Source organism: Narcine bancroftii, chromosome 3 (genome assembly GCF_036971445.1).
Source record: "Narcine bancroftii isolate sNarBan1 chromosome 3, sNarBan1.hap1, whole genome shotgun sequence".
Classification (NCBI taxonomy): Eukaryota; Metazoa; Chordata; class Chondrichthyes; order Torpediniformes; family Narcinidae; genus Narcine; species Narcine bancroftii.
In genome coordinates this window covers 252,353,491-252,368,147 of record NC_091471.1, presented here as the reverse complement: position 1 = coordinate 252,368,147, position 14,657 = coordinate 252,353,491, and the positions used below count along the sequence as shown (strand labels likewise).

General features: G+C 44.7%; 1 protein-coding gene across 13 annotated transcripts in view; it reads left to right on the top strand.

The window, feature by feature from the left end:
• Positions 1 to 14,657, top strand: part of pnpla6 (patatin-like phospholipase domain containing 6) — a 197,409-nt gene that overhangs the window by 86,975 nt on the left and 95,777 nt on the right. For 9 of the 13 annotated variants that reach the window (XM_069927599.1, XM_069927602.1, XM_069927600.1 and 6 more), the window contains 4 exons: positions 73 to 211; positions 9,172 to 9,258; positions 9,877 to 9,983; positions 13,542 to 13,706. In XM_069927599.1, coding sequence (XP_069783700.1) covers positions 73 to 211; positions 9,172 to 9,258; positions 9,877 to 9,983; positions 13,542 to 13,706 — 498 coding nt within the window. The remainder of the gene's footprint in view (positions 1 to 72; positions 212 to 9,171; positions 9,259 to 9,876; positions 9,984 to 13,541; positions 13,707 to 14,657) is intronic. The other 4 variants (XM_069927607.1, XM_069927608.1, XM_069927596.1 and 1 more) reach the window with 2 other exon arrangements.

Here is a 14,657-nt window from a genome sequence, read left to right as displayed (position 1 = left end):
AGATCCAGGAGCCAGCGTACTGTATTGGCATCTCTTATACTTTCTCACAATAAACATGTCTATGTTTAATAGCAGGAGAACCAGCCTTCACGCCTGGCTCCTCAGCCAAACCCTGCCTCTCGGATGAGTCCTGTCCGACAGAGACGGTTCATCAGTACATCGATTCCTGATGATCAGAAGGATACAGCTGGGAAGTCGGTTTCTGATGCAGGTAGGTAGGTGGGTGGCACAATCCGTTCTTACTCGTCGGAAGGTAGGCAGTAGTTCTGTGTCAGCAACCTGTGTTTGCATCACTTGATAAGCCAGTCTCTCCATTTTGAAATTCTTTGTACCCTTTGGAATTTCTTTTTGGAATTTTTGGTACTAAATGGGGCAATCCAATTTCAAGGCATCTGGTACCTGGTACAGCACCGATGAGAAGTTGAGACATTTGAAGCCAATTAGAACCACCATCCTTTGGCCTTATTCTGTGGTTCAAAACAATCACTGTAGAATTCCCCTTCCTGCTTTCTCCTGTTATTATCTAACCCGCCTCCTCCCAATTTCTCTCCCATTTGGTGCCAAATCTGTTATTCTTGCACCCAAACAGGCTCCAACAACCGTTAATTTTTGTAGATAATTTTTTTTTAAGAGTTACAATGTACTCTAATTACACTGGACAGTGAACAACGTTTTGCTTCCTGAACACTTTTGGGTGTATTTTATGGATTTTGGGGTGCAGGTCACAAAAATCACCTAAGATTTTCCTATCGCATACTCTCTTTTTTTTAATGTAACATATTTTTGTGATTTTCTGCCTACTCGTATATTCCAATAAAGCAAGCATGTCTGGGCATGCGCTCAGTTCATGTTCTATGCAAATGTTGGCTTACTCAGGATAGATGCAGACAGGCTACAAAAGCAGCTCACATATACAGATGCTGTGAATTACATTGATATAGATTGAATGCATGCTCTTCAGGTAATAGAATCAGAATTTATTGTCATGAACAAGTCACAAAATTTGGTGTTTTACAGAGCATCATGTGCAAACATACTTATTATAACTATCTTACAACATTTATCTATTTATTTATATATTATATATCTTCTCTTTGGCTTGGCTTCGCGGACGAAGATTTATGGAGGGGGTAAAAAAGTCCACGTCAGCTGCAGGCTCGTTTGTGGCTGACAAGTCCGATGCGGGACAGGCAGACACGATTGCAGCGGTTGCAAGGGAAAATTGGTTGGTTGGGGTTGGGTGTTGGGTTTTTCCTCCTTTGCCTTTTGTCAGTGAGGTGGGCTCTGCGGTCTTCTTCAAAGGAGGTTGCTGCCCGCCAAACTGTGAGGCGCCAAGATGCACGGTTTGAGGCGTTATCAGCCCACTGGCGGTGGTCAATGTGTTAGGCACCAAGAGATTTCTTTAGGCAGTCCTTGTACCTTTTCTTTGGTGCACCTCTGTCACGGTGGCCAGTGGAGAGCTCGCCATATAACACGATCTTGGAAAGGCGATGGTCCTCCATTCTGGAGACGTGACCCATCCAGCGCAGCTGGATCTTCAGCAGCGTGGACTCAATGCTGTCGACCTCTGCCATCTCGAGTACTTCGACGTTAGGGGTGTAAGCGCTCCAATGGATGTTGAGGATGGAGCGGAGACAACGCTGGTGGAAGCGTTCTAGGAGCCGTAGGTGGTGCCGGTAGAGGACCCATGATTCGGAGCCGAACAGGAGTGTGGGTATGACAACGGCTCTGTATACGCTTATCTTTGTGAGGTTTTTCAGTTGGTTGTTTTTCCAGACTCTTTTGTGTAGTCTTCCAAAGGCGCTATTTGCCTTGGCGAGTCTGTTGTCTATCTCATTGTCGATCCTTGCATCTGATGAAATGGTGCAGCCGAGATAGGTAAACTGGTTGACCGTTTTGAGTTTTGTGTGCCCGATGGATATATATAAATAATAGTGCACGAAAAGTAAGGCAGTGTCTTTGGTTCATTGATCATTTAAGAATATGATGGCGGAGGGGAAGAAGCTGTCCATGTGCCGCTGAGTGCTCATCTTTAGGCTCCTGTACCTCCTTCCCGATGGTAGCAGAGTGAAAAGGGCATGGCCTGGGTGGTGTTAGGTCTGCTTTGTTCATGAATGAGTGAGTCAAACACCAGACTGAGTCGAAATCAAGGTTCTTTGTTCTTTATTGCCGGATTGTAACACTTGCAACTAACAGTGTTAGTTGGAGAAGGCGCATTCTGCCGTTATCAGCAAGTGGTGTTTTTTATATACCTTAGGATACGTACTTAGTAAATTATCATACCATGACATTGTCCAATGAATAAACTGTTGCTGTCCCTCTCTGCTAGCCTCCTGCACATCAATTTGTCATCCCCACTCTTATCTTGAGAGTACAAGGTCACAACTGCATCTTGTTACGGCCCAGCACTGGGAGACTCCCTCTACATTCCCGGCTCATGATGTTTTTACCTAACAGTGGTGGGGGTCTTTGAGCATAGGGGCTGATTTTTTAAGACACCGGCTCATGTAGATGTCCTTGATGGAGTGAAGTCTGGTGCTTCTGATGTCGCAGGCTGAGTTAACAACTCTTTGGAGTGTTTTCTTGTCCTGACAGTTGGTGCCTTCATACCAGGCAGGGATGCAGCCAGCCAGAATGCTCTCCACAGTACACCTGTAGAAATTTTCGAGAGTCTTTGGTCACATACTGAATCTCCTCATGCACCTCATAATGTATAGCCACTGGCGAGCCGTCTTTGTGATTGCATCAACTTGGAGACTTCATGATAGATCCTCAGAGATGTTGACACCAGGAATTTGAAGTTCTTGACCCTCTCCACTACTGAGCCTTCCATGAGGACTGGGTTGTGTTCCTCTGACTCACTCCTGAAGTCCTCAATCACCTCCTTGGTTTTGCTAACATTGAGCTCGAAGTTGTTGATTTGACACAATTCAATGAGCTGATCTAGTTCCCTCCTGTACTCTTCCTCATTGCCGTTTGTGATTCTGCTGACAACTGTGGTGTCATCGGCAAACTTGTAGATAGCAGTGGAATTGTGCCTGGCCACACAGTCATGGGTGTATAATGGGTAGAGCAATGGGCTAAGCACCCGTCCTTGTGTTGATGATCAGTGAGGAGGAGACACCGTTTCAGATTCGTACTGACTGTGGTTTTCGAATGAGAAAGTCAAGGATCCTTTTACAGAGGGGGTACAGAGGCCCAGAGTTTGTAGTTTCTTGACCAACACTAAGGGAATAATGGGATTGAAGGCTAAACTGTAATCAATGAAGAGCAGCCCTATATGACCTCAGGAGTTGTTGTTTTCCAGGTCTTCTTAATAGCATAGTGAGTGTACTTTTAGTATTTACTGTCTTCAGGAAGATTCACTACAGCAGAAATGTCTCGTCATTGTTGCAACAGCTGCGATACATTTGTGGTGAGTAGACGCTTAAGGCTCAAAGACAAAGCATAACTTTTTTTTTAGCTTGGCTTCGCGGACGAAGATTTATGGAGGGGTAATGTCCACGTCAGCTGCAGGCTCGTTTGTGGCTGACAAGTCCGATGCGGGACAGGCAGACACGGTTGCAGCGGTTGCAAGGGAAAATTGGTTGGGTGTTGGGTTTTTCCTCCTTTGTCTTTTGTCAGTGAGCTGGGTTCTGCGGTCTTCTTCAAAGGAGGTTGCTGCCCGCCGAACTGTGAGGCATAACTGCACTTATTAAGAAAGCCGATGAGCTCTACTTCAGTTGTAAAATTGTGACCAAGACAAACCCTGGGCTCCTCACATTTGTTGTGTAACATTTGCAGTCAACCCGAGACCTTGAACCTGCATCATTTTGCAATTAAACATGTTAAATTCAATAAAAGTTAATTTAATGTCTCTCCAACTTCCTACTTGAATCAGCAAATCTGAAATTATCTTTGTGTTCATCTTGAAGTTTATTATAATCCCAATTTATAATCCCAACTCAGCCATATAAGGCAATAGCACTCTGATTTACAATTTGTCACAGTATCTCCCCCTTCAGGGTTGTAGGAGAGGGAACCACTGTTTTGCGATGAAGTACAGAGTACTTGTGAGCTGAACCACCACCTTAGTTGGTGCAAATCTTGCTTGGAGTTTTTGGAGTCTTTCTGTGGTTTCCACTGAGAGAAATTAACTCATTGTTTTGCAAAATCTCCTTCAACAGGGCCAGTCAGGTAATTCAGTATTCTAAGTCACTGATCTTGTGTTTTCATGCCCTCCAGGGATTTGTCCTCCCTAGGAAAAGATAACATTCAGATCATTTTAGTTTCTGTGGTGTTCTCTCAAATCTGTCCATTAATTATGAGTTGTCAGGTTGTATGAAGGGAATTTTGTGTAGGGGCCACAAATTTAATGGTTTGTGTGTGTAGAAATGGAAATGCAGATATTTCAGAAGATTAGGTTAGAGATGCCAAAAGGACAGGACTTTGAATGGATTTGACATTTTTAAAATCGACAATCAAAATCAGAAAATGCAGAGCATTGAATTTGGTGTGTACGAGGACAGAGGCCTGCTGTTTTTTAATTGGATTCTTTCAATTTTACAAAAGGTGCGAGACAATCTAATGAGGCACAGATGGGGTTCTAGCAACAGTTATCTGAGGCAAGGCTATGGTTGGAGAAAATTGATGGTCTTTGTAATGTTGCAGATATGTGGTCAAAAACTCATTACAGTGCCAACTTGACAAACAGTCTGGGTATCTTTCAGAAATGTGGGAATGGAGTTGTTACTTGACTGAAGACAATGGTCTTGATCTTTCCAGCATTCATTTGGAGATCATCGTGTTGTGGAAATGGAATAAGCAGTCTTACAGGAGTGAGTGAAACACAAAAGTCCAGATGCTGTGATTGAAATAAAAACACAATGTAGGGGGAACTCAGCAGGTTCAACAGCATTATTTATAAAGCAAAGAGAAATCTCAAGGAACCAGAAAATTCACTTATCTGACATCTACCAGGCCCCATAGGTGCTGAATACTAGGGGTTTTACTATTGTTGTTCAGGTTCGTGTGGGTCCCACAGGTTAGGGTTGGGTTAGAACCAGACCAGACCAAAGTTGATGTACAAAGCACACGTTTATTTCGGGGATGGAAACAGGACAGGGTCGATATGTTAAGCAAACCTCTACATACACAAACACAATACGCAGGGGTAAATACACACTTCAGATCTTCTTTGGCTTGGCTTCGCGGACGAAGATTTATGGAGGGGGTAAAAAGTCCACGTCAGCTGCAGGCTCGTTTGTGGCTGACAAGTCCGATGCGGGACAGGCAGACACGATTGCAGCGGTTGCAGGGGAAAATTGGTTGGGGTTGGGTGTTGGGTTTTTCCTCCTTTGCCTTTTGTCAGATAATGAGGGAGAAACTGACAGAGACTGGGGGAAATTACATGAGCACACACATTCCACAATCAAGATCAAGGTGATACTACGTGCCCCCACCCCTTGACCAGTACGGTCACGGTTCTTGCTATCTGGCCTTGAGACTCACCCAACCCAGTGTGAAAGGTGCATGCCACTTACATGCCACGAGGAGTCCAAAGAGGCAGAACAAAGGGGCACATGATCCTTTATAGTTCTGCTGGCAGTACTGGGGCGGGGGGGGGGGGGGGGAACAATCATTCGGGGCAGTCTGGGCCAATGGCTTGAAGCAGCAGGGATCAGCTGAGATGATTCACCTGGGCCAATTGGGTGAAGGTCAAGGCAGCAGGGGTCAGCTGAGGTGATTCACCTGGGCCAAATGGGTGAAGGTCAGGGCTGAGTCTGGGCAGGCTGCCTGGACTGCAGGACCTGGTGATTTAGGTGGGCCAATCGTAAGTGTCACCTTGATGGCTTGGGGTGAGTCTTTGACCTTGATTGGCAGGCAGTGTGTCCTCCAAACAGGAGTGCAGCTGCGCCACCAGGTGGTGGATGCTGTCTTTCCGTTACAACCATGTATTTGAAGGAGGCAAAGATTGGCAGATCAGTCCTGATCTTTGTGGAGTAGTGTGGGAAGTAAGTGTCCTACTCTTTTGTTTCTCGAGTCATGTCCTCCTTTCTTGGCCAAATTTAATCTGATTTTTTTTCACTCAGACTACTAGTCTACTCTGACATTCCACAATTTTCTCACTTCCTCCTTCCCCAACTCACTTTCTGCAGCATCTTCCCCTTCACAACTTATTCATCTCTCTGTTTCACCTTTGGTCTCAAACACAATGCAAGATTTCAGCATCTTTCAGGAGATGTTTTATTTGAGCAGACCCAAGTCATGAATTGTGTCAGGCTAGCTTGTGAACTCCGGATTGCAGCATTTGATGTGAAGGGAAGAAAGTGGAGCAGAGAATTGGGAGCTAATGGGACTGGTATGTTATGTAGGACTAGATGTTAATATTGCACTCCTGAGACTTGCTCCCTAGACTCTGCGGGGTAGCCAAGTGAATGGTGGCATCTTCTAGGTTATCAAGTGGGCTCCCTCCTTCCTTAGAGTTTCGCTGATAGACCCACGACACCTCCAGAGGGTTCAACAGTGAACCCATTTAAAACAGGAGAAATTTCTTTAGCCAAAGGGTTATAGATTTGTGGAATTCATTGCCACATACAGCTGCAGAGGCCCGATCATTGGGGGAGTTTAAAGGGGGAGATTGACCGGTATCTAATTAGTCAGTATCAAAGGATATGGGGAAAAGGCAGGAAATTGGAACTAGGTGGAGTTGCAGAGCAGACTCGATGGGCCAAATGGCCTACTTCTGTTTCTTGTGATCTCATGAAGTCAGAGCCCTGAAATGAGTCTCTGATTAAGTGTGATAGTGGAGGGGTAGCACTGTTCCTCTTGGTGATACGTTTTTTGTGGCATTGATACATTTTTCCTGATGGGAGCAGTGAGAACAAAGCATGTGCTGGATGGTGTGGATCCTTGATGATTGCTACTGCTCTTCGACGGCAGCGTTCCCTGTAGATGGAGGACAATGTTGGCAAATGTGAAGTTATTCACTTTCGAAGGAAAAATGGAAAATCAGATTTTTACTTAAATGACAAGCAATTGTACAGAAGGACTTGGGGCTTGGAGAGTGGGGCTTGGGGAGTGCTGGTGCATGAATCGCAAAAGGTACCAGGTACTGGTGAGGCCATTTCTGGAGCACTGTGGGCAGTTCTGGTCTCTGTACTTGAGGAAGGATGGACTGGCTTTGGAGGTGTTGCAGAGCTTCACTATGTTACTGTACTTACTGGAAATCAAAAGAATGAGAGGGAATCTTATAGAAATGTATAAAGTTATGAATGGAATAGATAAGAATGAAGTAAGTTTTTTTCCACTGGCAGGTAAGACAGGGGGCATAGCCTCAAGATTCAAGGTAGTTGATTTAGGATGGAGTTGAGGAGGAACTGCTGTTCCCGGAGAGTGGCGAATCTATGGAATTTGTGACCCATAGAAACAGTGAAGGCTACCAATTTAAGACAAGATAGGGTAGATTTACATAGTAGGGAAATAAAGGATTGGGGAAAAGGCAAGCAGGTGGGATAGTACATAAGGCCATGGATGGACATGTAAGTATGGGAGTGTGACAAAGAACTGAAATGGTTGGCTTCTGGGAGGTCTCTGTCACATGCAGCCAGATGGGATCAATTTAATTTGGCATCGTGGTCAGCACCAAAGGGCTTGTTCTGTACTGTATTGTTCCATGTGCAATGACTCTTAATTCCTCATTCTGAAATAGCACCCTAGTTTTAGACTTCCTCCCAAAATCTACCTTGTCAAGTCCCCACAGAATCTCTCAGAATGTTTGCTAAAATTGGCCCTATGATTCAAAATTCCCAGTGGGTAGAGGCCACTGCTTGATCTATCCTTGCATTAACTCCTTCATCCCCGGCATTAGCCTGGTGAGCTGCCTGGAGCAGGATACCAGAGGTGGTACAGTTGCAGATAGGCTTCCTGTTTTATACTCCTGCCCTTTTGTAATAAAGGCCACATTCCACTTGCCTTCCTGATTATTTTCTGTACCTACATGTAAACCTTTTGTGCTCCAAGCACAAGGATATCCAGAACCATCTGTGCATCCCTGCAGTCTCTCTTTGCCCGACCAAGGCAGATAACTTCTCGTTTCTTCAGATTTGCCAGCTTTTGCCCAGCTTTGCAGGTCCTTTACACACTTATCTCTGCAGAGGGGGCTTGTGCTTTTCTCCTCTAGGTTCAGTGTCAGTCTAAAAGCTGTGTCCCTAAACTGTCCCTTGCATTGCATTTGTGTGACACTGCTCCTATCCACCATCCATCTCACCAGGATGCCCCCTTTCAGCTTTAAAGAAATGGCAATGCTGCCACCAGTGGGGACCCATGGAGAGGGAATGGAAACACTGTGCTACTCCGCAGGGTTCTACTGCCCGGTCCAACTATCAATGGTTCTGTACAGGCTTTAAACGCATGTTAAAGGAGCCAACATTGGTTTCTTTTAAGAGTCTGTGGCCACGAAGTCTGAGCCCAAAACGGTGTTGCCTGTATTCGGCAGCAGCCTCAAGAGTTTGCAGACTCCGGAGAAGCAAATGACTAGCACAGGGCACCAGAAAACTGGGAGAATATACCCAGTTTGAGAGGGAGGAGATTATCCTACTGGTCGGTGACCATTGAGCTGTAGGTGACTCGAGGTGAGGAGCCCACACAGGCTACTGGCGACTTGCAGCCAAAGGACTCACGCCAGGTTGCGGACTGCTGGAAACTGGTTGAAAGGGTACTAGGTATTGGAACTGGGATGGATGAGAGTTTAGAAGGCACTGGGGGCTTCCTGATTGTGTTGGAGGTTTGGATCTGGAGCTTGGGTTGCCAATGGTTTACACTGAGGTCTGTGTCTCTGTGGAGGCGAATCCATTACTCTGAAAGGACTCTTTTTGGCTTCTCTTTCTCGCTCTCTGACTGGGCAATTTCTGCTGTATGGCAGACTAAAGGAAACTGTGTAATATTACACCTTTTTTATTACATGAAAATAGAGGTATCTTGAATCTTCTGTGCAAATTTTGTGACTGGATTTGGGTATTCTAGTCATGCTACCTCATTTGGGATTACCTCAAAGTATACTGCATTTCCCTTTGCTGTTGTTGCGACTCTCTCCACACCACAAGAACAAATGGGGCTTCTGTGCTGAGACAGCCAGAGTAAAATGTTGACCCTGCAGGAGTAATTATTGATCAACTCTGTCTCTGTCTGCAGGGGCTGAGGGACTAAAAGCACAGGCTTCCGAGAACCATCGGGCTGCATTGCTGAGCCGTTGTATATCCATGCCCGTGGACATTTCCGGTGAGTCTGGGCACTATCTAGCAGCATTGATCCCAAGGTGTCAGCCATTCAACATCACTCAGACGGAAATTTGAAGATCTGAGATTGGAAGTACCACTATGTGTTCCGCGTGCAGTGTCAGTACTCCTAAACACTATCAATTTCCTCTTCCTCTTGGGTAACAAGCTGAGGATTCAGTTCCATCAGCCTTGCATTTCCCGAGAAGGCATTCTTCACACAAAGTACATCGGCCAAGTAGCCCTTGAGATGGAGGGGTTAGGAATATAAATTAACCAAGATTACAAAGTTAAAGCCTCTACGTATTTTGGAAACTCCAGCTTTCGTTGGGGGGGGTGGGGGTGACTTTTAATTCCTTGTGTAATAATCCTGAGCTTTTGGAAAACCAGTTTGTGTTGTGGTCCTCATGGTGCATTAAAAATTGCACAACATCCAGTATATCAGTTTGTGCTAAATCCACTTAAAGCATGAGGATTAATTGTATTCTTTCCCTTCTAGTTCTTTTCTTATTAATGTTAATTTGCCAAAGTATTAGAGGTCAGAGTGACACAAATGAACTGCTGTGAGAATATTGCACTTTTCGAATAGACGATGAGAAGATTGTTGTCGCTTCCATTTCAGGAATTCAGAAAGGAATGTGTTCAGATTTTGATATGGCGTATGAACGAGGGAGGATTTCGGTGTCCCTGCAAGAGGAAATACCATTGAGCCATTCTTCGTTTGGCAGAGTAAGCATGATATTATTTCAGCACTTTAAATTAAAGATGAATCTGTGAACTGCCACATCATCTATGCAATTGCTTAGACCATTAATTGGATATTTGCAACTCTAAGGTTTTTGTTCTGATATTCCCAAACAACTACCAAATATAAACTTGTTGAAGGCTTTTTAATATTAGCATGATGGCGAATGGTGCCCTCGCCATGGACGTGGCCCTCTGAAGTGAATCTTACCTTATCTTAAGAGTACAAGTTGAATATAAGGTGCTACACTCTCAGTAGCCAGTCTGAGAATGTGACCTCGAGACTGATTTGACTACTGTTAGTGTGCCAACAAGATGACACATTGCTTCTCAATTGAAAGATCATAGTCAGTCTGATTTGCGGCAAAATCTCCAGTCCCATCACACTGAGCACTGGAGCCCCTCAGGGCTGTGTTCTCAGCCCACTACTGTTCATGCTGCTGACTCAGGACTGCACTGCCAGATTCAGAGGATACAACATTAGTTGGACTCATCGGCAACAATGATGAATCGGCTTGCAGACAGGAGGTTGGGAGGCTCATAAAATGGTCCAAGAACGATAATCTGAGTCTCGACGTGGACGAGGCAAAAGAGATGAATGTAGACTTCAGGGGAAGAAGGTTGACCATTCTCCATTATACATCAATGGCTCCGTTGTGGAGAGCACAATGTTCCTTGCATATAACCAGCAACCTCTCCTGAACCCTCCACAGGAAGGTGCAGCAGTGCCTAGAATTCCTACGGAGGTTGAGGAGGGCAAGGGCTATTGGTTCCCATCTTGACCACATTTTATAGGAGTACAACTGAGAATGTTCTGTCTGGCTGTATCATTGTGTGGGGCAGGAGCTGCAAAGCATCAGACAAGGTCAATTCAGAGAATCGTCAAAACAGCCGAGGAGATTGCAGGGGTCTCCCTTTTCTTTATTGACATTCACTGGAATTTTGCTTCTTCCCATAGTCTGTGAGACTGATGAAACTGAGTAAATTATACCAAAATATTTTGAGTTGTACCTTTATGTATATACTGTATGTAATTATTGTGTGTTGTGTATTGTGTGTGCTCCGTGGTCTGGAGAAACAGATGATGAATTTTAATTTAGAGACGCAGCTCGTGCTGCCCAAATACACCCATGTGACCAATTAACCTACTAACTCCATACGTCTTTGGAATTGTGGGAGGAAACAGGTGTACCTGGAGGCTAAAAGTAGAGGACGTAGCCTCAAGATTCACACTAGAGGATTTAGGAGGGAGATGAGGAGGAACTGTTTTTTCCCAGAAGGTGGTGAAACCATGGAATTCATTGCCCAACTAAGCAGTCGAGGTGACCTCAGTATATTTAAGGAAAGGTTGGACAGATTTTTACATAGGAGGAGAATTAAGGGATATGGGGAAAAGGCAGGTTGGTGGAGATGACGGTGCTCATCATCATCAGATCAGCCATGATCCCATTGAATGGCAGAGCAGGCTCGACGGGCCAGATGGCTGACTCCTGCTCTGATTTCTTATGTTCGTATGAAACCCATGTGGACATGAGGAGTACATTCAGACAGCCGCAGATTCGAACTCAGGTCGCAGGCGCTGTAATAGCGTTGCACTAACCGCTACGCTAATCGTGCTGCCCCTGTCGTGAACTTGGCCAAAGTTTCTTCCCTCTTTAAAAATAAAAGCAGCTTCTTTTGAAACCTCCTCCCTTTGAGAGGTCCTGACTAGAAATGAGTGCCTCGTCTCACTCGGCAGCATCGAGCACATCCCTGGAAATATTGGGGGACAGGGGCTCTGGCGCTGCCTCCACTTCAGAGGAGCAAAGATTGTGACCCTGAACAGAGTTCACAGGCTAGTACTTCATTGATCTGTGCTCTTATTTCTTTATGCCTCCTCCCACTTTATGGAACATAGCAATGTTTGATGGTTACCATTTCATATGGAAGTTATCATCTGGTTCTTTAGTCTATTGTTTACAAGACAGTGCAGTCCAATGAATTGTCAGGCTCATTTTATCAGGATTGGCTGCCAGATCTATTCTTCCCCTTCCTGATTGATTGTTCTCCAATCTCTTTATGAGCTGGTGCCCTTGTTTTAACCATTGAATAAATAACACGATTGATGAGACCAGGCACCGTTCTTGAGTATTTACAGAAATAAATGCAGAAATCTAGTTTGCGGATGATACCACAGCAGTTGACCTCATCAGCAACAATCAGACTGAGACCACCTGCAAATTAGAGGAACAACACCTCATCTTCCGACTGGGCACCCTCCAACCGGATGACATTAACATCGACTTCTCCGGCTTTCATTAAAAACATCCCCCTTCTTCCCCTGTCACCTTCCTCCAGCTTTGTCTCTCCCTTCCCCATCTCCTTTCGCCCGCACATGATCAATTCTTACTTTGTCCTTTGTATCCAATTAACACCTTTTGGTGGTCTGGGTTCCTTCCTCAGCCAGCATGGCTTGAATTCTGAGACTTTCTGAGATTTCCTGCATCTGGCTCATCCTGCTGTTTCCTTGGGGAAGGGGCTCAGTCCCGAAACATCGGCAATATATCTTTGCTTTTTATGGATGCTGAAAAGACCTGCTGAGTTCCTCCAGCATTTTGGTGTGTTTTTACTCAAAGAATTGTAGAAGACCCTTTCTATCCAGCACGCAGTATCTTTGACCCACTACCATCAGGAAGGAGCATCAAAATCAGAACTGCCAGGCTGGGAAATAGCTTCTTCCCGTAGGCTGTGAGATTGATGAATGGAAGGTATCCTGTAACTGACTAAATTATTCCAAAATATTTATATATTTATTTCAAATTGTATCTTTCTGCATACACATGATTATTATGCACTGTGTATTGTGTGTGTATATATGTGTGCACTGTGGTCTGGTCTGATCTAGGAGGGGAGGCAGGCCCCTCCAGCCCGGGTAAGAAACCTGCATAGAAGAAGGCCACTCCGATATAAAACCTACGACCCAAGGACCTCGCTGCCACGTCCCAGCTTGCTTGGCCACGGCGCATGAACCATGGGTGTAAAGGGTGGGGCCAGTACTGCGCACACTGCACTCCACCTAAAAGCTCCTTTGCGCAGGCCCGAGGACAGGTCCACGTCCTCCCCCTCCAGGTCTGGAGAAATGCTGTTTCGTTAGGTATGTAGGTATAGTCAGATGATAATAAGCAAACTTGAGGATTCTAATATATTTCAACCTATTTTTGTTATAAATGAATTAAATTGTCTTGCCAGTGTTCAAACGAAAAGACAGTTAAGGTGGAATAGTCCATAGAAATGCACCAGTTCTGTACCATGAGACCCCACAACTCTCTGCAATGTTGCCCTTGCAAGCGATTGAAGAAAGAGGGGAAGTATTGGAAGACAAACTATTTTGGGTCTATCTGAATATTACTCTTAGATGACACTGTTCAGGGCTTGAGAGCATCTTCCAGATAACGTTACTGTTTGCTCAAACATGCGGAAGGAAGGGCAGAAGGGGATGTGAAGGAATTTTAAAAGCTCTGATTCCCTGAACAACTGATTTTGTCCCACCAATCCACATTGCAGGATACAAGAGAACGTAAATCTGTGACCGTGGAGGGACAACCATCATCTGTGTACCTTTATCCCGAGGATGAGCCAGATGACATCGATGGCGCAGATCAGGTGAAGCATGTTGGATCCATTTTCGAGGAGGCAAAGCAGGAGCTCTTGAAGTTGATGCGGATTGAGGTAGATATGCATTACTTGTTAGTGACCTTGTGCACTCTTGTACGAATTTGCATTACACAAGATACTTGCACGCTTCTTGTGTGTCTGTGAATGTTTTTGAAATCTTCACAATAAACAAAAACCTACCCCCATTCTGGAACCATCATCTCTCATTCTGTATGGCTCTTCTGTCCCTTCATCCCTGAGAACTATAAATTATAGAACACTACAATGCAGAAAACAGGCCATTCCACCTTTCTAGTCCATGCTCTAGTCCCAGTGACCTGCACATATCCCTCCAGACCTCTCCCATTCATGTATCTTTCCAATTTATTCTTAAAATGTAAGAGTAAGCCCACATTTGCCACATTAGATGGCAGTTTGTTCCACATTCCCACAACTCTATGAAGTTTGCATTCCCCTAAACCTTTCCCTTTCACCCTAAAGCCATGTCCTCTTGTATTTATCTCTCCTAATCTACTCACATTTACTCTGTCTGTGCCCCTCATAATTTTGTAAACCTCTGTCAAATCTCCCCTCATTCTTCTGTGCTCCAAGGAATAAAGTCCTAATCTGTTTAATCTTTCCCTCAACTCCTGAAGACCTGGCAACATCCCAGTAAATCTTCTCTTCACTCTTTCAATTTTACTGATATTCTTCCTGTAGTTTGGCAACCAAAGCTATACACAATACTCCAAATTTGGCCTCACCAATGTCTTATACAACTTCTCCAAATTATCCCAACTCCAGTACTCAATACTTTGATTTATGAAGGCCAAGATGCCAAAAACATTCTTTACAACCCTATCTTAAGGTGATTCCACTTTCAGAGAATTATGTATCTGTATTTGCAGATCCCTTAGTTCTTCCACACTTCTTAATGCCCTACTATTTACTATGTATGTCCTACCTTGGTTAGTCCTTCCAAAATGCAACACTTTACACTTGTCTGCAGTTGGTCCAGATCCCTTT